This window comes from Parasteatoda tepidariorum, chromosome 7 (assembly GCF_982258835.1).
Source record: "Parasteatoda tepidariorum strain Cologne lab strain chromosome 7, Ptep-v5.0, whole genome shotgun sequence".
NCBI lineage: Eukaryota > Metazoa > Arthropoda > Arachnida > Araneae > Theridiidae > Parasteatoda > Parasteatoda tepidariorum.
This window is the reverse complement of record NC_141761.1, coordinates 16647514-16672504: the sequence shown is the minus strand read 5'-3', so window position 1 is coordinate 16672504 and position 24991 is coordinate 16647514. Positions and strand designations below refer to the sequence as shown.

General features: G+C 29.2%; 1 protein-coding gene across 10 annotated transcripts in view; it reads right to left on the bottom strand.

The window, feature by feature from the left end:
- Nucleotides 1-20037, bottom strand: part of LOC147806919 (inositol 1,4,5-trisphosphate receptor-like) — a 34765-nt gene extending 14728 nt beyond the window's left edge. For 2 of the 10 annotated variants that reach the window (XM_087168564.1, XM_087168560.1), the window contains exons 1-5: nt 19657-19926; nt 18291-18457; nt 16513-16640; nt 12774-12857; nt 6770-6838 (exon numbers count right to left, since the gene is read on the bottom strand). In XM_087168564.1, coding sequence (XP_087024690.1) covers nt 6770-6802 — 33 coding nt within the window. In that variant the 5' untranslated portion in view covers nt 6803-6838; nt 12774-12857; nt 16513-16640; nt 18291-18457; nt 19657-19926. Of the gene's footprint in view, nt 1-6769; nt 6890-12773; nt 12858-16160; nt 16453-16512; nt 16641-18129; nt 18261-18290; nt 18901-19656 lie in introns of those variants that run through there. The other 8 variants (XM_087168557.1, XM_087168565.1, XM_087168555.1 and 5 more) reach the window with 8 other exon arrangements.
- Between the last annotated feature and the right edge of the window lie 4954 nt (nt 20038-24991).

The window sequence follows — 24991 nt, the reverse complement described above, 5'->3', positions numbered from 1 at the left end:
CTTTTTTCTCCAACAATCTTTCAGTTTGACATATAAGTCTAAACAGCAAATAAATAAACTATGTGAGAACTAATAAAATGTCAAATAACTGATAATGTATTCATAAAAAATTTCAAATTAGGAGTAAGCATTTATTGAAGGAAAATGATAAAACAATAGCATTTGGTATAAAAATTCAATAAATCAATTAAAAGTGGTATCTTTACCATTTGCATGTACCAAATTTTTTTGAAAAACATATTTCTTTAAAATTTTTTGGGAAATTTAGTACATTATACAGAGTAATTGAAATATGGAGGCGTATTAAATTGAAGAAAGATTTATTTAAGAGATACAATAAATTTCCTTAAAGCAATTTATTTTTTAACATAGACTTGCTATAAGTATGTTATAAATTTTATTACTCTATAACTTAAATTCTATGATTATTGCAAAAATCTTTTTCCTAATATGTTGCCCTTGTATTCAAGAAAAGTAGGGTAATCTTTCTGCTGGTAGTAAATAGAAATAATGAATATTATGTAAAAAAGAATTTTGAAAGGCAAGCGTCAGTCTTTTAAAAATATTTAGTCTAGTGTTTGCTTATTTTAGTACTATAACCAAGCATCTAAATTTATTATATTGAGATTGAGATTTGCTAATAGCACAGAAACTGTTATTTTTTAAAACTCTTTCTGATTTTTGTGTTGCTAATGATTTATTTTATGTTATTCTCATGTTTGTGAATAAATAAATTTTTCACAGAAGTAAAAATTCTGTAGTGAACCTATCATAAAAATAAGCTATCCTCTAATGTAACAGTTCATACAAATAATAATATTTAAAAGAGAACTGTTTAAATAGTTCTTCAGACCGGAAAAAAAACTCCACATTGTTTACGCGAAGGAAGCAAAATAAGAAAGGGCAATTAGTTATATATTAAGAAATTCTCTATCCAACTACAAATTACTAAATCATCTTGTTAAACATATAAAAAACTTTAATAAGACTAATTAATGTAAGAAAGAAAACTAAGATGCAAAAGTGGCATAAGACTCAATAAGTGATGTGTGTGCGTGAGCCATTTTATCATAAGATATTTTTAAAAAAATACTTTTTTTTTGTATTTAAATATATATATACAGATGGGTGACAAAATAATACGAACACCTGTGAAAAAGTGTGACTTATTTCACACCTGCAGTACAGCCGCGCCACCTGCAACAGAAGTCTGCCACCTAGTGAGCGTGAAGAGGAAGCTATCAGTCTCTCAACATTAGTCACCTGTGTTGCATGAGTTTATCTAACTATCTTTTATGAGGTGAAATGTCTGACCTGTCAGAATTCCAAATAGGGATCATTGTTGGGGCGCGTTTAAGTGAAGCATCAATGACAAAAACAGCAACATTTTTGGGGTTTGCAAGAAGTACTGTATCAGCCGTTATGACAGCATACATGAAAGAAGGTAAGACGAAGTCTTCAAAGCAAAACAGTGGCCGAAAGTCAAAGCTTGATGATAGGAATAGACGTGTCTTGCAGCGCGTTGTAGCTCGAAAACACAAGCAATCGTTATCCGAGATAACATCAGACATGAACAGTCATCTTCAGGACCCTGTTTCAAAAAGAACTGTTCAAAGAGAACTTCATGCAGCGAACATTTATGGGAGAGTGGCAATTCGTAAACCCTTGGTGACAGCAACCAATGCTTTCAAGCGCCGTCAGTGGTGTAGAGGTCACAAAGGCTGGTCCCCACAGCAATGGCAGCAGGTAATATTGTCCGATGAATCATCCTTCACCTTATTTCAGATCACCGGAAGCGTTTATGCCTGGAGATCACCCAAAGAAGCGTTTGATTCTGAATGCCTCTTACCAACTGTGAAACATGGAGGAGGTTCCATTATGGTTTGGGGTGCGATATCTTAGCGTGGTCTTGAGCCACTAGTACATCTGCATGGGAGAATCAAATCTAATGACTATCTAAGCGTTCTAGCGGATCAAGTTCATTCTTTTGTACAGACTGTATTCCTTGGAGAGAGACCGATTGCTAGGTGCGTTCAAACATGGTTCGAAGAGCATTGCAATAAAGTTGAGCATCTCGCATGGCCCCCTCAGTATCCGGACTTAAATATTATTGAACATTTGTGGCAATATTTGGAGTCTAAATTTCGTTCCCGATTCCCACCTCCATCAAATCTTTTGGAATTAGAGGCCGCTTTGCAAGAGGAATGGCTTAATATTCCTTTAAACGTTGTCCATGACCTTTATGCATCGATCCCACGTCGTATTAAATCTGTAATTCAGTCAAAGGGTGGCCCAACTCCCTATTAATAAAGATTTTCTGATATTTCACAGGTGTTCGTATTATTTTGTCACCCATTTGTATATATATATATATATATATATATATGTACATTACCAAGTACTGAAATGTAATTTATATTATTTTGAAATGAAAAAAGTATATTATAATGAATTATACATAAACAATAATGCTATAAAGAAAATTAATATTACTGAAAACAAAGATGTATTGATGCAATTAGACAAGGTATGAAGAAAATTATACTTTTTTAAAAGAACTCAAAATTTATGGCACCACATATAAAGGTCTAAATCTACTACCTTGCAAGTAGATTTTAACTTTTTAATTCCTTTTTTGTATTAATTTGCATTAATAAATAAACCTTTAAAAGTCTAACGAAAAAGAAAGCACAAAGAACAATATTTTTTTAAAAAAAAGATAAACTAACTTTCGAAGAATTTACTGTACATTTCAATTAAATGTAAATTTTTTGTTTTCAAACTTAGTGAATAATTACAAAATTGAACCATTTTATTATAAAATGCTTAACAAAGTCATAATTTATCCTTTCGAGTAGCCATAATTATACAAATTATTACAATATACTAATGACCAAGCCTAGTTGTATAATTTTAAACCATGAATTTTAAAAGGAAGCAAATATATTGTAATATATATTCTTTTAATAAGAAAATATATATTCTTTTAATTGGCATTACTTCTTGTTTTTTTCTTACAGTAAAAATTTTCAGAAAATTTTTCCTTAAACTCAAAATATTGTTTTCAATTAAAAAATAAGGATAAAATAACAAGTATGCTCGAATATTTATATTCAAGCAATATAAATAGAAAGCAAGACATTAAAAAGTGTAATACATATCAGTTATATTTAATTTTAAGTTAAAAACATATTTAAATGAATTATTATATATTTTAACAATTGCAAATATATTTTGATAACCGATACTGTGATTAAGAAATACTTTCACTAAGAAACTTTTAATTAAAAAAAAACTATTAAATTTCATTAATGAATTGATAAGCATAATTGATAAATGATTGAATTCCACCTCGGTGAAAACCTGAGTTTATAATCTTTTATATAGGTTTCCTTTTACAAAAGATACCTTAAAACTGCACTCTCTCTAAAAAAGCACTATCTCCTCCATGTGCAGTATCCCCCACGTCCACACAAATCGTTTTTTTTAGAATGCTTCACTCTCCTCATAGAGTATCATTCCAGGCAAAATGCAGAATACATTAACGAAAGAACCAATACAATAATGAAAGGACATGCTTTCTTCCCCTTGCCATAACCCCCTCCCACACATTCATTTTTGTCTCTCTAAAATACTTTACCCTCTATGCATGGTCTAATTCTAAATTATAAAAGAACGGCATTTTGTTTTAAAAAATTGAACTGAAAAATTGTTCCTATCAACCATAGTGATACTGAAAAATTAAGGACTTTTAAAACCTTTGTATCAAAATTAAGTACTTTCAAGGGCCCTTACTTTCCAAAATAAAAATTAAGCAGTTTTTAAGGACCGTGGGAGCTCTGATTTCATTAAATTTGCTGTCTAATAAAAAAAATTGATTGTAGAACCTTAGAACACTTACAACTTTCAACATTTTTATTCACACAAAAGTGCTATCAAATCGGTATATTTTACTTACCATATTTGTTTTTGAAGCTCAGAACATAAAATAGAAAATTCACATATATTTATACTCACATATATTTTTCTACTAAAATAGTTTTGTATCTATCTCATCAGTAGATACAAAAATTAAAAAAAATTTTTGTGGGATGAGAGCTATCTGAAAATAATTGGAAAGTACTTATATCCTTTCTCCAAAATATTTACTCTTCAGTTTTTTTTTTTAAAGATTTAATCATTTGAGCTAATTTTTGAAGCCAAATATTGCTACATACCTTCTTGTAATCTAGATATGGTAGAGTTTTTGCTGGTTTGAGGTTGAACAAGAGGAGTTGGTTTATGACATTGTCCTGTAGCCCTGTACATAGCCATGACCCATAGATGGCACTAATTTTCATCGTCACTGGCATAAAGTAAGCTATCACCTTCTTTAACCGCATTGAAGAAAAAACTCAAACCTTTAAGATCTGAAATTTGAAGTAGCATTAAACAAAACAAGAAAAGGGAAATAATAAATTAAATCCTATAAGTACAAAGAGATTTTATTCAAACAAAAGTAGATGCTTGTTCAGAGATGCATTTATTTTCTGCACTAACTGATGTTGCCCTAAATGCTCAATTTGCTTCATTCTTTTTTTGAATTTCAATAAGTTTAATAAAAATATTACAGCAACAGATTTTCTCCAGACAACAGTAACATATTTCAGATGACACTTTTGCTTAAATGAAAAGGTAGCAAAAATAGTTAGAACACCATTAAATACAAGTAATTTTTGAAAACCACTATCACATTAACAAAGATTAATTTTATTATGAAACATTAACTGGTGATTCATCTCAGATCCTAGAGCCAATGAGACAAAAACAATCTGAACAATAAATTAGTTTATTTCAAACTGAACAAACCCAAAAACAAATTGCACTCCAAAAAATGACACAATTTATACCAAACGCCGGGATAGCCTAGTAGGTAGGATTATGGGCCCATGTCCCAGAGGTCATGGGTTTGATCCCCGCCAGACAAAGACTCCCGGTGTAGTAAATAGTGACTGACGGAAGTTAAATGTGTCGAGTTACAAAGTCCACCATGTTCCCATTACAAATCATACTTCTGGGGGTACTTAATTAGGAGGTTCCTTATCTTCAGGATTGGTTCAAAATTACAAGGCTATGAAGTTGAATATTAGCAGAAATGGACCCAAAAACTTGGGTCAGCTGTTCAACAACGGTTTAAAAAAAAATTTATACCAATCTTATTAGTTTAAATCGGATTTCATAATACACAAAACTAATGCCAATTTTTTTAATAACAAAATGAGCATATTTCATATCGAAAGTAAGTAAAAAATTCAATATAGTTCACATATAGGACATTTGTTACAAATAAAATGTTTCTAAAAAAAAATTACGGTCTGATTAACCCCATTCCTGCTTGTTTTCTAGAGTTCATATTTGTTAAGTTACACTATGACCACCATTCCACTGAGTGTGCAGTTCAGCACTGTTTTGCACTGAAAACTCTTTATTCAAAATAGACCAGAATAAGAAAAATCCAACAAGAATTATGTTGAGTTTTAATCGCTAAAGCTTAAAATCTTGTAAGCTTGTTAATTTTTTCAGATTAGTAGTTTAGTGTAATAATCGTGTTATATTCTTATTTTTTTTCGTTTCAGTTAAAGGTCTATCAAATTGGTTGTACAAATTATTTAGAATAATTTGTAAGATACAAAAGTTTAGTTATTGGAGTTTACGCATATTAATTAAATACAAACTAGAAAACTAAGTAAATAAAGTAAAACATAGAAAACATATTGCCAAGCACTAGTTCAACAAAATCTACAGTACACCATTTCCGTAGGTTCTGACTTCTTTTCTCTATAACTGCACATTGCAAAATTATACTGTGGATAACTTGTAATAGAAAAAATAATATTAAAGAAAGACACATGCATAAGTTTAATAAATTGAAAAAAGATTATAACTAAACAAGATATATGGTCTAAATATTTTGCATGATAATTTTTTTTTAGAAAACATCGATATTTTTATTGAATTGATACTGATGCTAATATAACACAGGGATATAACAGACTATAAATAATATACTATATAGCAAGAATTTGATATTCCTCTATTACTTAGAGGGAGGGGGGGGGGAACAAATACAAGTTTGAACATAACATACACAAAAAATGCAAGTCATTATATTAATAATAAAAGCTAATAGATATATTTTGTTTTAGTTTTACTTTCGTTTTTCAAAACTCACATTTGAAAAATATTAAAACTAAATACTATTCTCCTAAATTATTCATAAATTAAAAAGCAAATAATTAGACAATAGCAAGTTTTTTCAAATCTGAAACAGTTTAAACTAACAATTATTTTCAAACCAGAATAGTTTAAAAAATGAGTTTAATGTAATTTTCTTAATGATATATGGCTGTACTGGTGATATTTAGACAACATTTCTATCTAATTGTCAAAATTAGCCAGTAAGTGTTTAGTCTACAGTGTGTTTCCAAATGGTGATGTTCCCTTTTGTAAGTGCAATGTTCTTTAAAAATGTTTTGTTTATATCTAATTGCCAGTAACACATAACAATAAAAATTAAAGTTGTTAAAAATCATAGTTATTCTCATAAAATAAAAATTTGTTTGAAAAACAGTCTCTCACAATTTATATGTAACTGCTACAATATAATAGAAAAAATAGCACAAGAATTTGAAAATTTCCAAACTTTTATGTTTTAATATTTTTTTACAACTGATTAGTCATGGATCAGTGAGCATCTTAAGACATTTTTATAAACAATAAAAACACCCACCTGGATCAGCAAAAAAAATCTTTTTTTTCCCATTTTTTCCAAACTTGCTTTCCTTGTGCAAATAAATACCTGTGAAATAATTTTCAAAACAATTTTCATTAAAACATAAAGCACTCATTTCTGAAAAAAAAAAAATTAATAACTAAGTATGAATATGAAATAACAATAAAAATCAAACCAATGAGTAAATTTTTAGTGTCATTTCATGTCTTGATAAAAAATAATCCAAAAATATTCATCCAGGCATTGTTAGCATTATATAAAATCTAAAGTTTAAATAATGAAATACTTTTGATAATTATAAAAAACAGCATAGAATTTTTGCACAAGCAAAAATGAAAGGAAAAACCTTTTCAAATTCTTACGCTCTGCTGAAAACAAAAGCTTAGTAATTTAAAAATTCTTTAAATTCTTCTGAAATTATTTTTCATTTTAATTTTTTCATAAGTAGATAAACTTGAAACAACACAAGTATAAAATCCATTATTCAATATTAAGTACTCAACAAAATTTTTGGTAATTAATGTACTAAGCAGGGGTAATTGTGACACTAAGTGAAAAACCCTAAAATATTTGAGTGCAAAAAATCTATAAAAATTTATATACCATACAAGTTTCGTATTTGACATAATTTTTTTCAGGGTTAGTAGCCAAATCTTTCAACAAAAAATAAGCACCTTTTAAGGACTTTTTAAGCACTAAAAATATTTTAAGCAACATATGTATTAACGAAATGCAAAATAATTTTCAAAGACTTTGCATGATCATGACAAAATAACTAGTTTCTGACAAAGAACTCTTTTTTTGATTATAATAGCCATCATAGATCGAGAGATTTTAAGGTTCGATTTCCCAGGGTGGAAAATGAAACCTGTAATTGAGAATATCTCACAAAAGGGAGAAGAGTTGCATATGAGAGGGCAAGAATCTCACCAAAGCATTCGGTTGGGGAGTCCTCCCTGTGCACGACACTGTTTGGATCGGGAAAGATCTAGAGTCTATGGAGGTGAGCAGCAAGCCCATTTATGAAGTAATAATTCTGATTTTAGTCGACACTATTGAAATTTGGAACAGGTGGGTGTCATTAAATAAGGGTACCAGGAACATACACTTTAGACCCTAGAGGAATTTAAATTTGCCAAATGAAATTCTGAATTTCACCGAAACAACAAAAAGATGCAGACACACACGCTTACTTTTAACTGAATATCAAATTCATTTAGCCAAATTAGATTTGATTTGGACAAAAACTAAATAGAAATAGAATATTTAGTAGTTATCTAGAAAAAAAATTGTAGAAATTAAACTCCAAAGGATTACATAATTAAGTTGAAACTTTAAAAAAAAAACATATACATAAACTCCCCAATTTTATTTCTTATCTGATCTTTAATGAAATAAATAAGAATAATTCTTTTGGTTTGTGATTTCAAACTATTATATTTTAAAAACTTTTAAACCATAATTTATTCTTTAAACAAGCTACCTTTAGTACTAAGTTGTTGAAGTCAATAAGTAAAACAAATATATATGAAATAAAACTACTCATTGAAAAATTTATTATTTGAAGCAGTCTTTATCTTTTTCTTTCTCAGGTCATCCTCACAAAATCCAAACAAATGTAAAAATTCAAAGTTTATTCATTTATTTAACACAGTAAAACCTCGTAACAACAATATTTTGGGGACTAAATTAATATATTGTTGTAGAGATACATATTGATATATCGAGGGCCTACATACTTTGGGAAAAAACAAGTTACTTCTTTCCAATAATGATTTTTAAGAACTAAATATAAATCTATAACAATAACTGATCCCCTGTGGCAGAATCGCAGCGACATTGTCGCAGAATGTTACAGAGTTCTTGCAGAAAGATTTTTCTTTTTAAGAACAAAAAAATTTACTTTTATTTTCTGCAGAAACTTACACATAATATTTGAATCATGCATTTAGATAAGAAATTTTGTGCGCATTCAATTTAGGCCAATAGTATCTTAAATCGATGCAATGTTTTGATTGAATTTTTGACAGTTATTGATATAGACTTTCACATGGTTTTTAAATATCCCGATTATTTCAAACAATAAAAGTATTAGAATCATGCATTTGAGTATTTACTTTTCAAAGCACTGATTCCATCTAATTTTTAGCAGTTATTGCTATTGATTTCCCCATAGTTTTTAAACCTGATACTTTTTATACAATATTATTTATTACAACCTAATCTGGAAACGAAACATGCATTTGAGTAGTCTGATTTGTGTGATTTCGTCTTTGATCTTTTCTACGGCAATTACCACTATGGATTTCAGTATTTTTATTGCGATGATTATTTACAAAATGTGAAAGAGGAAATAATTTGTCCGTTCGCCACCAACAAAATGTGAGAATATCACCCACAATATTAGAATAAAAAATTATTACATGTTCAGTTAAAAAAGTATATATTTTTAAAAAATTTTTTAACACAAATATAACTTTATTGGGAACAAAAACGAACACATAAATACAAAGAATATATATTCGTCACCAAGAGGAAAATCCTGTCCAGGCAACAAAGAAAGGTAATACAATAAATTTAAAATAGAAAATTAAAAAAAAGAAAAGGGGGGGGGGATATTACAATTATAAATTATTTTGCTCATCATAAGACATCATATATTGTTGAACACTGTAATAATAGAAAAAAATGCATGAAACTATATAAAAAAATAACAAAGGTAACATAAGAAATTCATTTGGATTGGCACAAGACTGGTATAAAAAAATCAAATGCTTCCTTTAAAGTGAAAAATATAGATCTAAATCGTCAATGTTCATCACAAATTGAATAAAGCATGCTTAAAAGAATATATTTGGATGTTTTGCAACTGAAACGGTAATTTATTGTATAATTTAGGTGCTGAGTAAAAAAACTGTTTTCGTGAATTTTCTTTTGTAAAGTGGGGAATCTCATATATTTCAGTTGGTCTCCTTTCAGACACATTAGTTTTTAATTTGCATATTAATTTATTGTTGTGTAAATAGAGTAAAATACGAAAAAATACATTATGGCGAAATGGTAATAGATTAATTCTTGTATATATATTAGTAGTAATTATAATAATTAGAGAATTAATAATCTTGAAGCATTTATTCTGAACTGAGATTAAAGGAAGTAAATTAGTTTTATATTCACCGCCATATATTATTGCACCATAATTAATTAAAGAATAAAACCAGGAGTAATAGAGTGCTTTCACAAAATTAAAATTAATTTCATTCTTAAGGTGATAAACTTTAACTAAAATTAAACGCAATTTTTTAACTAAATTGTTAATATGTGTTTTCCATTTCAAATTAGAATCGATATATAGTCCTAAATATTTGATATAATTTACAGATTATAGAATGTAGCATTGACAATTTTCATTAGCACTTTTACAGGAGAGAGAGTGAAATTTTAAATTTAAGTTAATTTCTGATTTTCTTAAACTGAAATAAATGTATTTAGTTTTATTTAGATTTAAATTTAAGTCATTTACAGTAAACCATTTTGAAATTATATGTAAATCAGATTCAATTTGAAGAATTAGTTGATTTAAATCAGTGCAAGAATACAAAATTACGGAATCATCAGCATATGTTATTATCTTACCAAAAAAGTTTGAGTTGACAAAAGTCATTGATGAATATAATAACACAATAAGGGTCCTAGAACAGATCCTTGAGGAACACCACGTTTTGAAAAAATATAATTACTAAAATTACTTCGGATTTTTACTCTATGTTCTCTGTTTGAAAGATATGAAATAAACAAATTTAAAATAATTCCTCTGAAACCAGCAAATTCTAATTTTTTGATTAAAAGATTGTGATTGATATTATCGAAAGCTTTTGATATATCAAGAAATATAGCTACTGTTATCTTATTTTCAGCAATACTATTATGGATAAATTTTGAAAATTCCAGAAGAGCTTTTTCTGTACTTTTGCCTTCAATAAATCCATGTTGATTTTCAGAGAAAAAATTTTTATGTTTTAAATAATTGTTCATTTTATCAGCTAGAGCTTTTTCAATGATTTTGGAGAAAACAGGTAATATTGAAATTGGTCCATAGTTTGATAAGCAATTTTTATCGCCGGTTTTAAAAATAGGAGTTATGGTTGCTCTTTTTAAAGAAGTTGGAAAAATGGATGACTTGATTGAGGTATTGATGAAATTAGTTATAAAATTTATATTGTTGAGAGCAAATAGTTTAAATAATTTTACATTAATACCGTCATAGTCATAGGAGTTTTTATTAGAAAGAGAATTTATCAAGTAAAGTACATCACAATCATTCAATTCTAGGAAAACAAATGAGGTTAAACTTGGTGAAATATAGATTTGAAAACTGTTTGAATTTAGGTTTGAGGTACTGTTAGCATTTGCAAATGATTTATTGAATTGATCAGAAGATTCATAGTCGTTTAAAATATCAGGTAAAGTAGGTGATTTGCTCTGATTACCAATAAAACTATTTACAAGATCCCATTTTTGTTTATTTGAATCATAATTTAAAAATTTGTTTTTGAAATATTCTGATTTTGCTGTTTTAATTAAGTTCTTAAGCTCAGAAACTATAGTGTTCTATGCTGTTTTGTAAATAATATCCCATGGATATTTTCTAGTTTTTTTAAATGGTTTTTCTTTTCTTCAAATTAAAATCAAGATATTACTAGTCATCCAGTTGTTTTTGGCTCTTTTGTTTAATTTACGCATATATTTAAAATTATTTTTTAATTTATTGAGTTTGAAAACAAAACTTTGATATTGTTGATCAAGAGAATCTTGAGGATTATAATTAAATTTGTAATTTGACAAATAATTAGAGCTTATTATAGTTGATTGAAATTTTATTTTCAGTTTCCTTAATTTTATTTACCTCATCGTTATAAATACTGCAAAAGGTTGGATAATTATCGCTTATGTCATTTATGAATATTCCGGATTTGATTGAAAATTTATTTGTTTTTACGAAGACATGATCAATGCAATTTCAAGAGGAATTTACTCTAGTTGGTTTGTCTATATAACTTTGAAATCCAAATTGGAATAACAAATTAATATATTCATGAGTAATAAAATTATCACTTAGAATATCAATATTTATATCCCCCATCAGTATTATATTAGGATATTTAAGTTTAGAGATTATTACTTTAAGTTCAGTATTAAAAAAATCAACACTAAAATCATGAGATCTATATAAAGATAGAAATAATAAATCTAAAGATTTGCAATAAAGTAATATAGATTCTGCGGAAACAAAATGTACAGCTAACTCTGAAATATCAAGACATCTTTTAATAAAAACACAGCCAGAGCGATTATTATTTCTGCAATTAAAGAATGAATTATAGTCATCTATTGAGTAAAAATTAGTTTCATTTTGGAAAATCCAGATTTTCGACATAATTATAACACTTATATTTTCAATCTTGCTAGAAATATGTGAAATAAAATTATCAAAGTTGGCTCTTAAACTTCTAATATTTATATGTAAAATATTAATGCTTAACTTACAGGTTGAGGTAAAAAAAATAATTTAGATCGTCCAAATTTTCGACTTTTAGGCAGTCCGGCACAGATAAAAATGTTTCTTCAGTTGGATGGAATATTAAGGTCTTGAGATGATTTCACACATAATATTTTGGACGATTCATATTTTCTCAGGAATATTTTACCATCGCGAAACCAACAAAACTTGAATCCCTTTTCAGATTTAGCCTTACGTGAAAGATAAAATAGATGCTTCAGTATTATAGTTTTTTTTTGTAAACACAAAGTTTTTCTAATTTAAATTAGTAGCAGATACGTTTGCTATTATTAAAAGTGTCTTGCAGATAGATATCAGTGCTAGAAAGTTTTGTTGCAGATAGCTTAAAAAAATTCTGCCACAGTGAACTAATTCACATTCAATTCAAATAGTGTTATAATTATGTGATGCACTAAAAACTTAAGAATGTACATAGCTTACTTATGAGTATCATCTCCAACTTGAGAAGCATTGTCTTCAGTGTAAGTTCCAAGTAATTCAATCCTTACTTTGGCAGCCAACTCACTAATAAAATAAACACACTAATTTTTATTTAAATAGTAACTAACTATATTCAACTCTTCATTAGTTACTTTGTTAATGATTGAAGAATATACTCAATACAAAAAAAATGGAGAATAAATTTAAATTCAGATAAGTATAAAGCTTAGCTCACCAGACATTATTTACATCAAAGAAAATATATAGTCAAATTCCAAAATAGCAAAAATTTCAATGCAACGAATATTTTAAGAATCCCTAAATGAATCTCTATAGAAACAATGAATTAAAAATACTGATATTATGAAATTGGTAATCCGATTTAACGAAGATGAAAATAAGCAACATTTCTCATTTTTTCTCATGATTAGAGCTGCAGGTCTCGCCGCGAAATTGTCCTCTTTTTTTTCTAAAATCTACTAATTTCTTAATATGTTTTGATTTTTAAGAAATTGCTTTAAATTAGAAATTTTGTTTTCATTTTTTAATTTATTATTTTTATTTAACGGAATTTTTTACTTTTCTAAGGCCTCAAAATTACTAGAAAGAGTAAAAAAAAAAAAAAAAACAATTAAGTGTAACGGAAATGCTCTTGAAAATGCCACGTTACAATAAAAAAGTCCATGAAAAAGAATTTTTCTTAAAAAGAAAAAAACAGCTAGATATAAACAAAAACTTTTCTTAATTTTTTTAATGAAAATTTTATGCTGAAAATCTCAATTTAAATGTTTTATATTAGCATATTCTTAGAAGAAGAAAATTGTAATGTTCCAACTACTAAGTAATGAAGTAATGTTCATTAAAAAAATGCTTGTAAAAGGAAAAGTTAATCAAAAAGAAATTTAATTAAATTTCCTAAAACAAAACTTTAATATTGAAAATCACAGTTCTATGTTACTGGTTATTCATATTACAGCACAGGGAAAAAGTGATAATAAATTAATAGTATGAGACATTCTGTTAAAATGTTGAGTTATAATGAAACCAGCAAGAATGAAAAAAAAAATCCTTCTTAATTCTTAGAATTAAAAGTATCGAAAAAATGATGAAATTTACTTATCTGAAAACTTATATATATATATTTTTAAAAAAAGCCAAAACTTGTGGTTCAATGTAAACTAATCTAGTTTCAATTCTTCAAATTTAGTTTTTCCATTTGTCTTGTATATGATAAATTTGCTAGCCATGTGCAGAAACAGGGATTTTAAAATGTAAGAAATTTGTGTAAAAAATATATCTAATAATAAACAATACTATATAGTTTATATTATCTTTATCATATTTATACAAATTCAAAAAAAAAAAAATTATTTTTCTAAAAACTATTCTGCTTAATATTTGGCTGATCCTTCGACCAACTGAATTTTTGACAAAAGGGCCAAATACTCGTTACATCCTTAATATAAATGGATACCCCTAATATATTTTTGGAACCTGAGAAATTCATAAAGAGGCGAAAAACATGAATTTTTAAACAGCTCACTGTTTGTAGTTTTGATTTCGATTTTTTGTTGGTTAAGTGATTTTTTTCAATTAAAAAAAGAAAACCTTTACTATATAGAAAAATCGAATAATCAATAAAAAGAAATAATAAAGTACATTACCAAATAAAAATTAGATTTTATTTTGAAATATAACAGTTTTGTTTTTATTTTAGGCTTTTGTTTAAGACATATAAATTTTGTTCAATTAAAGTATTTAATTTGCATTTGTTGAATTCCATGCCAACTGAAACCAGTAGTGAATTTTTAAAGTTTGAGCAATATCTTTGTATTTGGTATCATTGTAAAGGAAATCCATTGTAATTTATGAATTTAAATGTTATTCTTTGGAGTTATGCATGAGTATAGTAAAATTTATCATAAATAGATAGGCTTTATGATTTCGACTTATTTTACCAAAAAAACTGTCTCCTTTAAAGAAGAATAGGTCATTAAAAATATTATGATTTTACATACAGCTTGATTTATATTGTAAAATAAATTGTTCCTGAGTCCAATTATGCAGTGATTACTGTAAAATAAAATTTTTCTTATTGCTTAAGTCAAAAATTCGCAAAAATATGTTTGTCCCCTCTGTTACAATTATTCTCTTAAGGTCTTACAATAAAGTCCTTAAGTACAAGCATGCTATGTTACATTTTTGAAAAAAAAAAAAATACAAATTTTAAAGTTTCTCCTATAACAGAGAGGACAAAACTAAATACCCCCTCTGTTACGCAAAATTGATAAGTTGACCATTAAGGAACTCTAGGAATGTAAACAGGTGCTAATGCATCCCGATTCAATTAGTTTAAACCAGTTCCTGCACTATTAGAGCACACTTTTTATACAAAGCTGTGCAATTTTTATTTGACATTGCACTTAGTTTATAGTTAAAAGTTTTTTAAGTGAGTAATCAGTATGGGGAAAACAGCAGCTGAAAGAATGAGAGAATATTGAACTAGAATGTTCTATATTCTCTCAGATAAATAAAGATATTTGTGAGAAGAAAGATAAAGAATATGAAGCAAAAATTTATGATAACAGAAGTATTTTGAAAAAAAAACTTAACAGAAAAATTGATAAATTGAAAAAAAAAAATGAAGATAAAGGAAAAATAAAAATGCACTGATACAAGCAGTAGAAATTGAGGAAGAATATTTTCTTTATAGTATTCTTTAGGCATTAAAAATCTTATAATAATTTATTTTACCTACCTTGAAATGTGATTATTTTAAAAAAAGTTACAGATAATGTTTCGGATGGTCTAAATCACAGATCTTAACATAAATAACACTGCATGTCAAAAATATGGGATTTCATTCGTTCCCTCTGTCACAAGTACTTTTAATTAACTTGCAATTTAACTATGAGGATCTTTTATTATTTTATGCCAATTAATTAAACCCTAAAGTATCATGTTCCAGTAGAATTTTTGTTTTCAAAAATATTTAATATATATTTTAGAATAAAATAGTTGTGTGATTTCCCCTCTGTTATGCTTGGAATTTAACATTTATATTACTTAATTATGTACCAAATTTTTTCCTACTTTCATTCAATGAGCAGTGTAGTTTTTTTTAAAATAGAATCTATTTTTAAAATGAATTTTTGTATTGCAAAATATGATTTAAAAAAAAGCACTTCTTTTCTCCAATGTTTATTTATTTATTTTGATAAATCTATTTTTGATATGATAAAAAATGGCAATTTTTTTTAAAAAAATTATTAGTTTTTTCATTTTTTAATGAATTTTAATACTTGAACACCTTTAATTTTCTACAAATATATTACTAAGTTTATTGATAAAAAAAAATTAGAACACTAATGTATAAATAAATATTACTACATTTGCTGTTAACATGTCCAAATACATGTGCAGTCCTTCGTTAGTCAACCTGCTGTCAAGTGGCCCTTCACTCAAAAAGGTTGTGCACCCCTAGTTTACATGATTCAAGTTTCAAACAAAACAAGTTTTCCTCAGTTTCAAACAATTTTCGTTCAAAAACTTGGATCAAATAAGCAGGCCTTAAAACCAGGAATGGCACAACTATAGAAACAAACTGTACAAGTATGGGTCTATATCCTCCTTCACACTGAATTTGTAACAAAAACTTTTTTTAAAATACAGCGATACACAAACAGATTCAAATACATATCCAAACATATTCAGAGCTTAGCATTAAAATAAAACTTACACTATCAGGCAAACTGCAGCCATTTTTGAGGCAGGTGCTTTTGTAAGCTTTTCGCAAAATGTGTGAATAAGAAGTTCAATCTCACTTTGTAGACCCAATATAAGGTGGGTTTAAAGTACATTCTGCATCTGAAAAAAAGATTCAGCATCAATAAAATGAATGACAATCAAATTGATCACTGACATAGGCTCAAACTTTAAAGGCTATCAGGAAATAATTTGATAAGTAGAAATACAAGGTTAGCAGAAAATAATTGGTTTAGACCCATTGTTTTTTATCTGGATAATTTCTTCAAAAATATTTTCTTAATTTACGATAATTAAAGCTATATTATGTTCATTAAATTGTCATTGTAAAGAAATTTTTAGTCTAAATATCTTCTTACCAGTAATTGCATATGTAAATACTACTTAAATGTTATGTGTGTATACTTCATGATTAAACGTAGAAGGCAACATTAAGCTTTGGTCCAAACAATTGTAAGTGCTGACAGAAGATCAAGAATTATTTTTATACTATTAAATGCAAAATTATGTTTAAGAGGACATCATACCACATGAGAAACTTTTCGTTGCAAATTCTCTTTCACCTTAGAACAACTTATTTAAATTAAAGAAAAAGTGAGTTCAGACAAACCTAGAGTAAGTCATAAAGTTTCAAATACTGGTAATAAAGTATTAAAAGTAACAAAATGAAAATAAGTTATGAGAAGATAACTTCTGATTACGCAACTGTTACTTCCAATAATTTGTTCGCATTTTTAAATTTAGAAAAATAAATTTCAGCGATTTAAACTTGATAACTTACTCTAGGTTTGTCTGAACTCACTTTAAATTAGTTATGGAGATGAAAGAGAACTTTCAATGAAAAGTTTCCTTAAGGGTATGGAATTCTCTTAAGTCATTTTTCAAAACAAAATATAAATGCAGGAAAAATGTATATACCCAAAACAATAAGTGTAATGTTAATGAAAAGAGAAAATCTGGCATTCCATGGAAACTAAATTAGTTTTTTAATTAAAATTTAAAATGTTTCAAATAAGGTATGTGTAAATTTTTATTCATTAATGTAATGGTTCCAATTTCAGTTTTTAAAAACTTTTTACTAACTTCTATTGGTTCAGTGGTTAATCGTAGAGACAATTGAATAGAATTATTGAGTTCAATGAAATTAATACCAATCGTTTATTTTTACACTACAGTATTTCTTAATACTTATACCACGTTCATGATTTTTTTTTTTTTTTTTTTAAAGCTTCGTATTGCTTTAAAAACAATTATATTATCCATAAAAAAATTATTTTTTAAAACAGATGGGACCAAAATTAATGTTAAAGTACCATAAAACATTATAAAAAGAGGAAAATAACAATTTATAGAAAGTAAAAATAATGAGATGCAATCGTAATGATAATTATAAACGGAATCTTTTCCCTTCAATAAGAAAAATTACTTTTAAGAATACATTTCAAATTAGAATTTAATTTGAGTCTATTTTAATAATTCTTTGAAGAAAACACTGTAATATAATCATTTGTTATTTCAGAAAAATAAAACCATGTGTGGACCGTGGTTTCATTTTTTACTCTTAGTTATGTGTATATGTTTAGGCATTAACCTTGAAGGTGGCTTTATGATTTTAAAGAGTGTAGAGCGCTTGGACTTTTGTCTGTTATTTTGATTGTCTATGTATCTGCATCTTCCTTATTAAATGTGAACCTCTGGTACTTGTTTTTCTTATATGTGGACCTGCAATGAAAAAATCAGGTAGATATTTACTCAGTAAGATATATTTAGAGCTGGCAGCAATTGTTCTTTAAAGAAAACTCCCAATCAACAGCAACTTTACCAGCTTCATGAATTTGCAACAGCCAATCACGTCTTTTAAATCAGTCAGAAATCCTTCACCTGAATTCTCCGATCAAATAGCTATGATGATCTTGACACTAAAGAACAAAATTATAAATCTCAATAATGGGCAGAAAAAGAGACTTTTCTTATTCAGTAATACGATTCTACCCTTAGAGTTGTTTCCTAAAACTGATCTTTTTGGAATCAAGCGCTTTTTCAATAGCTGAAACACTCAAATAACATTTGTAATTATTTGGTCCGGTTAGATTTTAAGAACCAGTTTTACCAAAACATGATAAAAAGTAGGTTCTTAGTGGTTAAAAAAGATGGAATTAATCAAATCCTGTTAAAAATTGACAGCCCATAATTTATTTGCATGTTTACTACTTATAGCTGATACGATTAAATAATATATATATTTTACAGATAATACTTGCCAGTAATGGATAATATATCATTCAAAAAGCAATTAAGGACTAAGGATGCACTTAAACATGTTCATTAAAAATATTATTTTAAACATGTTTATCTGTAGAATTATTATTCTCTTACTATGCTATCATAAACTCACTTTAATAAATACTTAAAATAATAAATCATTTTATTTTAATAACAACCGAGACTGCTATTTTTTTGTTTTTGTTTAGTACCTTATCCTGTAGCTTATTACAGAAAATTAATAATTTTTGTAGTTGTTGTTCCTACCTGAAAATAGCCAATTTGTAGGGAATAACCTATGTACTATATTAAAGCAACTAATCATTAGATGCATGAAACTAGATGTTTACAAAGAAAAAGCGGACAATTTTGTTCACTGCTGACAAAAACTTACTAGCACCAAACAGGCATCAATATAAAAATATCCTTAAGTAATTGTACACCAATATTTCGTCTTGAAAATAGATCCATCACAATATTTTTTGTTTTAAAACCCAGTTTTTTTTTAAAAATTTCATTTTAACACTTTATGCTCTTAATTTTAATGAATTAACGCAAGGTTTAGTAAAAATATATAGTTTTGTAAAATTTTTTGACAGATCTCTCAAAAGATATGAGTGTCATTTGACTTGTAACTATATCATTTACTATAAACAAATAATAGTTAGGTTCGTTACAATTGTTACAAACGCCTCACATTTCTTCCACTTTAATATGAAATCAAATTAATATTACAATTTGATTTCATATTAAAGTCGAATGAATTAATAAAAATCAGTCAGATACCATAATTAAAAGGAATATGAGAAAAACAGTTCCATGCTGATTACAGAATACATAAAAAATTAAACTTAACCTGCATTTCATCAGTTGAATCATTAAAAATAGGAGCACTTATCCTAATTCGGAATTATATTTATCAGAAAACTTAATGTCCTATATTTATTTCAGAAAGACTAAATAATCTTGAATCGGAAAGAGATCAAATTTTTTGTTATGCTAAGAAGCGTGCTGCTGCATATATCTGTGCGATTTAAAACAAGCTTTAAACTTTCAAAGCTTTGTGGAGACGTAGTAGCTGCAGGTGGCGTGGTACTTTATTAACATCGCACTAGAGCTGCACGATGTGCTATTTGCAACTATCTGGGAAACATCTCTGAGGATGATACGAAGACATGCCATCTAAATTCTATTCCTCTGCAGAGAGGATGGCTAACCTGCTTTGGTAGACAGAAGGCGTGCGCGCGAAGTCGAATACTTTACCGCTGAACAGTCTTACGAGGACCGATACCGCTCACCCTCAGTCCCTACTCAGACTAATCAAAGTGGTGATCCACTCGCTTACTGACCGCAGTCGTGTCTACTGGGAACCGTATCTTTACTAACAGTCCACTGCAGGACATAGGTGGCATAGAGCAGCACTCTTTACCTATGGCAATGTATGCTTTCGCCAATAGCGTGTGGAGAGTCGCGCCATCCAATATTACATTATAAAGCGTTCTTTCAATTTATATTTCAACGAAGCAAACAAGAAATGAATTTGGATAACTCCACTAGCAAGCTATGATACAATTACGAAATTGAAAATAACACTACAGTGATATTGTACACTTCTTTGTCGGCGTGACAGCCCCTTGCAGACCTTGTCTACCGCAGCAGCTGACAAAAGCCAGCGACTCATATCCCTGACAACCTCCCTTCCAAATTTTAATCTTCAGGGTTTTCAGGTCATTTTCGTCCAGCAGTGGACTGATCGTTAAGACACGGTTCCCAGCAGATCACCGAAGTCAAGCATCACTGGCTGCGGTCAGTGTGCGGGTGGGTGACCACTTGGATCAGGCTGCGTGGGGACCGAGGGTGAGCGGTATTGGTCCTCGTTAAACTGTGCTACCGTAAAGTGCTCGACTTCGCGCGTAGGTCGTCGGGCTACCGAAGCGGGGGTGCCATCCCCTCCGCAGAGGATCAAAATTGTGATGGCATGTCTTCGGTTCATCCTCCGGGATGTATCCCAGACCGTCGCCAATAGCCCATTGTGCAGCTCTAGTGCGACGTAAATGAACAAATCAATCAATCAATCAATTCAGGTCATTTTCGATGTCGTTGAGGATATTGTACACTAATATAGCAAAATAACATTCAAAACATGGAAAACCCTTTATTTATGTTGTGATGTTCTTAAATTTGTTTAAGGCTCACGACCTGTTAGAATGTATAAATCACAGAAAACTCTTATGAATGGTAAAATTATTAAGAGTACATTTAAACACTAATCATAACAATAAAACTTTTTAGAATATTAAGCTTACTCACCTCGTAAGCATAACATCAGAGGAGGAACTTATCGAAAATGATACTATATCTACGACTATATCTACTGTAGTTTTAATTTGATAGTTCTTTTTCAATCGGACATATTTTTCACCCTTTTATTAAGAAAATTATTATAAAAATAATCTGTTGAACACTTCAAAAATAATATTTATGATAGACTGAATAAAAAATAGGCCTAGACCTGAGCAAAATTTATTTCAATTTACAGCTAAAATCATTTAATATCGTATTTATGAAGTTAATTATTAATTTTCAGTTTAGATTTCAATTTCTCATCGATACTTTCATAGTTAATAACATATATTTTAATTCAGAACAGTTTTTAATTACTTATACGTTATATTTCACATAATTATTTTATTTCATTTAAATTTAAATGTTTTAATTACATTATAAAGCGTTTTTACAGCATTGAGAGAGCTACCACTAATTTTTAGTGAATACATTATATTCCTAAAAGAACATAGTTTTAATACCTATTTTATATTTTATAACCGTCGTTGAACAGCCGACTAAATTTTTTTGGGTTTACGACTACTAATGTTCAACTCTGTGTCCTTGTAATTTTGAACCAATCCAGAAGACTAGGAAACTCCTGGATCAGTACCCCCGGAGGTATGATTTGTTATAAGAACGCAGAAGACTTTGTGACCCGACAGATTTAACGCGCACCAGTCACCATTTACTAGTCGGGGAGTCTTTGGCCGGCGGGGGTCGAACCCACGAACTCCTGGACATGGTCCCAGTGCCCTACCAATCAGTCTATTCCGGCCTATTCTATTTGTAAAATCTATTTAATTTAATTTAATAACCGTCATTGAACAACCGACCCAATTTTTGGGTTTACGACTACTAATGTTCAACTCCATAGCCTTGTAATTTTGAACCAATCCAGAAGACAAGGGAACTGCTGGATCAAGCATTGGAAGAAATTTTACCTTCGTGGAGGACTTTTTGATGGAACTAACCCGCATTTGCGTTACATGGAGAGGAAGACCACGAGAACCTCCCATAGTTAGCCAGTCTGACGACAAGGGAACTCCAACCCATGATCTGTCTACCACTGAGGATATTTCACGTCAGTATTTGTCTTGCGAAAATAAAGTTGAAAAAAAATTTTTTTTTTTCTTTCTAAAATTACCAAATTTACTTTATTTTCACGAATGCTTAAATTTTAGAAAGGACGAAACATATTATTCGCCAGCTTACTTTAATTTCAGAGGATAGTACAGTTTTATCACTTCTAAGTGGAAATTTTTTTTTTTCTCTATCAAGTTTGTTAATTAAACTTGACAATAATGTATGTCTAAATTTCAGAAAGAGCGAAACACATCCTTCGTCCTTAAACTAAATTTCAAAAGAAAGTTTTATTTTCAAAAAGTAGCTTCCAAATTGAAATAAATAGTTCTTTTTTTTTTCTTTTTTTTTTTAGTAACCAATTTATTTTACTTTATTTTCACAAGTGTCGAAAGTCCAGAAGGAGCGAATCAAATTGTCCGCCCTCTCAATTAAAATTCAGAGTAAAATAAAGTTTTCAATTTCGAAAATAACTTCAAGGTTGAATTTTTTTTAAAAAATTATCAGTTTAACTTGATATTATTTTAATGAATGTCTAAGATAATTTTAGAAGAGGCAAAGCACGTTATTTGCTTTCTTACTCTAATTTCAGGGTAAAAAAAAAGTTTTCTACTTAAAAAAATCGCTTCAAAGAACAAGAAAAAAAAAGAACAGAAAAAAAAAAATCTTTTTTACTCTGTTTCTAATTTTAGAAGGAGCAAAACTCATTATTGGCCCTTTAATTAAGTTTCAAAAGAAAATTAAGTTAAGAAATTAAGTTTTTTCTTTAAATAACTTCAAAATTGAAAAAAAAAAAGTTTTTATTTTCTAAAATTACCAATTTTACGTGACTTTATTTTAGCGGCGAATGTTTACATTTCAGGAGGGGCAAAACATATTCTTCGCCCCCTCGCTTAAATTTCAGAGTTCGACGGTTCCCTCCGCCCCCCCCCCCCTACTCGGTTGGCACGCCAGGAAGTGGAGGCTATAGCAGACAAGCAGGGGCGGATCTACTTAAGGGCTTTTTGGGCTGCAGCCCAGGGCCCAGTGGATACAAAGGGCCCCAGTCTCCACTGAAAACAATAGGTGATATTTTGAATTAAAAAAAATATCTAATATAAAAAAATATACACTGAGTGGCTAAATTATTATGACCACCTCAGAGTTTTATGCAAATGAGTCATTGCGTCACAGCGTTGCCGCTAGAGGGCAAGATAACCTTAACAAGGGAATGCTGGACAAGTGAGTCATCAGTTATACTGTGTTGCTTGCTCAGATATGGGAAAGAAAAGTGATTTAACTGAATTTCAATATGGAATGATTGTGGGTGCGAGATATGTCGGAACGAGCATCAGCAAAACGGCTGCACTTGTGAAGTGTTCTAGAGCAGCAGCTGTTAATGTGTACAAAAAATGGACAATCAAGCAAAAAACCGGATCTCAACGTCAGACTTGTGATCGTCACAGGGTACTGAATACTCGATCAGAGAGAAGGCTGGCCAGGGTTGTGCAGCGCAACAGGAGAGCAACAGTGCGACAAATTGCAAGTGATCTTAATCAAGAAGCAACTGTGAACGTCTCTGAACGTACTGTTCGACGCACATTGCGCCGTATAGGGTATGGAAGCAGACGACTGAAGGGGTGGTCATAATAATTTGGCCACTCAGTGTATACTATATTATAGGGTTGGCAACCCTAAGATCAATCAACCCATGCATGTGCGCGTCTATAGAACGGAACGGGGAATTACCCGTCGCTTGTTTTTGCTTAGTGTATTTTTTCGCGTCTATTACGGGGGACTTCCCGCAGCGCCGCTTAATGCCCAACGTAATTTTGTTTTTTTTCCGCACTTCTGCTCTCATCGTCAAAGTGACAAACTTGTTTAGTTTACTAATAACTGTTTTGACTACCAGAAACCCTCTGATCCCACTGAAAACTATATTGGTGTTCAGCAAGAGGACGGTAATACCGAGGCGGAAAGAAATTTAGAGAATATTAAGTTTGAGTTTGAAAAATATGTTGACGTGGGCTTGTGGCCAGAATTGCTAAATAATGATTTTATTAATGACATACTCTCACATGAAATGACTGACTTTTAAAATAAAGATCCGAAAAATATATATTCAACTTCAATAAAGAAATACAAAGAACAAAACAGAACATTTTCAAATAGGTATTTCATTAAGAAAATTAAAAATGGTCAATCACTGGAAAGATCTTGGATATGTTATTCAACCAGGGTTGGTACTGTTTTTTGTTTGACTTGCGAACTTTTTTCTAAAATCCCTTCTCAATACACAACTGGATTTTCTGATTGGAAACAAATAGGAACTTGTTTAGAAAATCATGAAAATTCTAATGAACATAAGAAATCAATGTTAGTGTGGTTGACACGTGAAGGCAACAAGTTAATTGTATCATTAAAAGACTTTGTGAACAGCATAAGGCACCAATCAGATCGAAAGCTAAAAAATTATGTACTAGTGTGGGAATAGACTACAATGACATAAACAAGAGACGCATTACTCCAAAATTTTCAGATAAGTCTACAGATAAATTCTCAGTATACGGCGCAAAAAAATTTAAAATAGACACGCTAAACGTTGCGTTGGATAAGCTGCGTTGGATAAGGATTTAAACAAAAGGAGCCAAGTCTATGAGATGTATAGCAAGAAATTCAAATTTTTAATGGATTTGCAAGACAAAAATATGAAAAACATAGATCTGGAAAGTGTACGTAATATTGTTGATTATTATCCAGATGACGCAGACGAGCATTTAGTGAATGAATGCATTCAGTTAAAA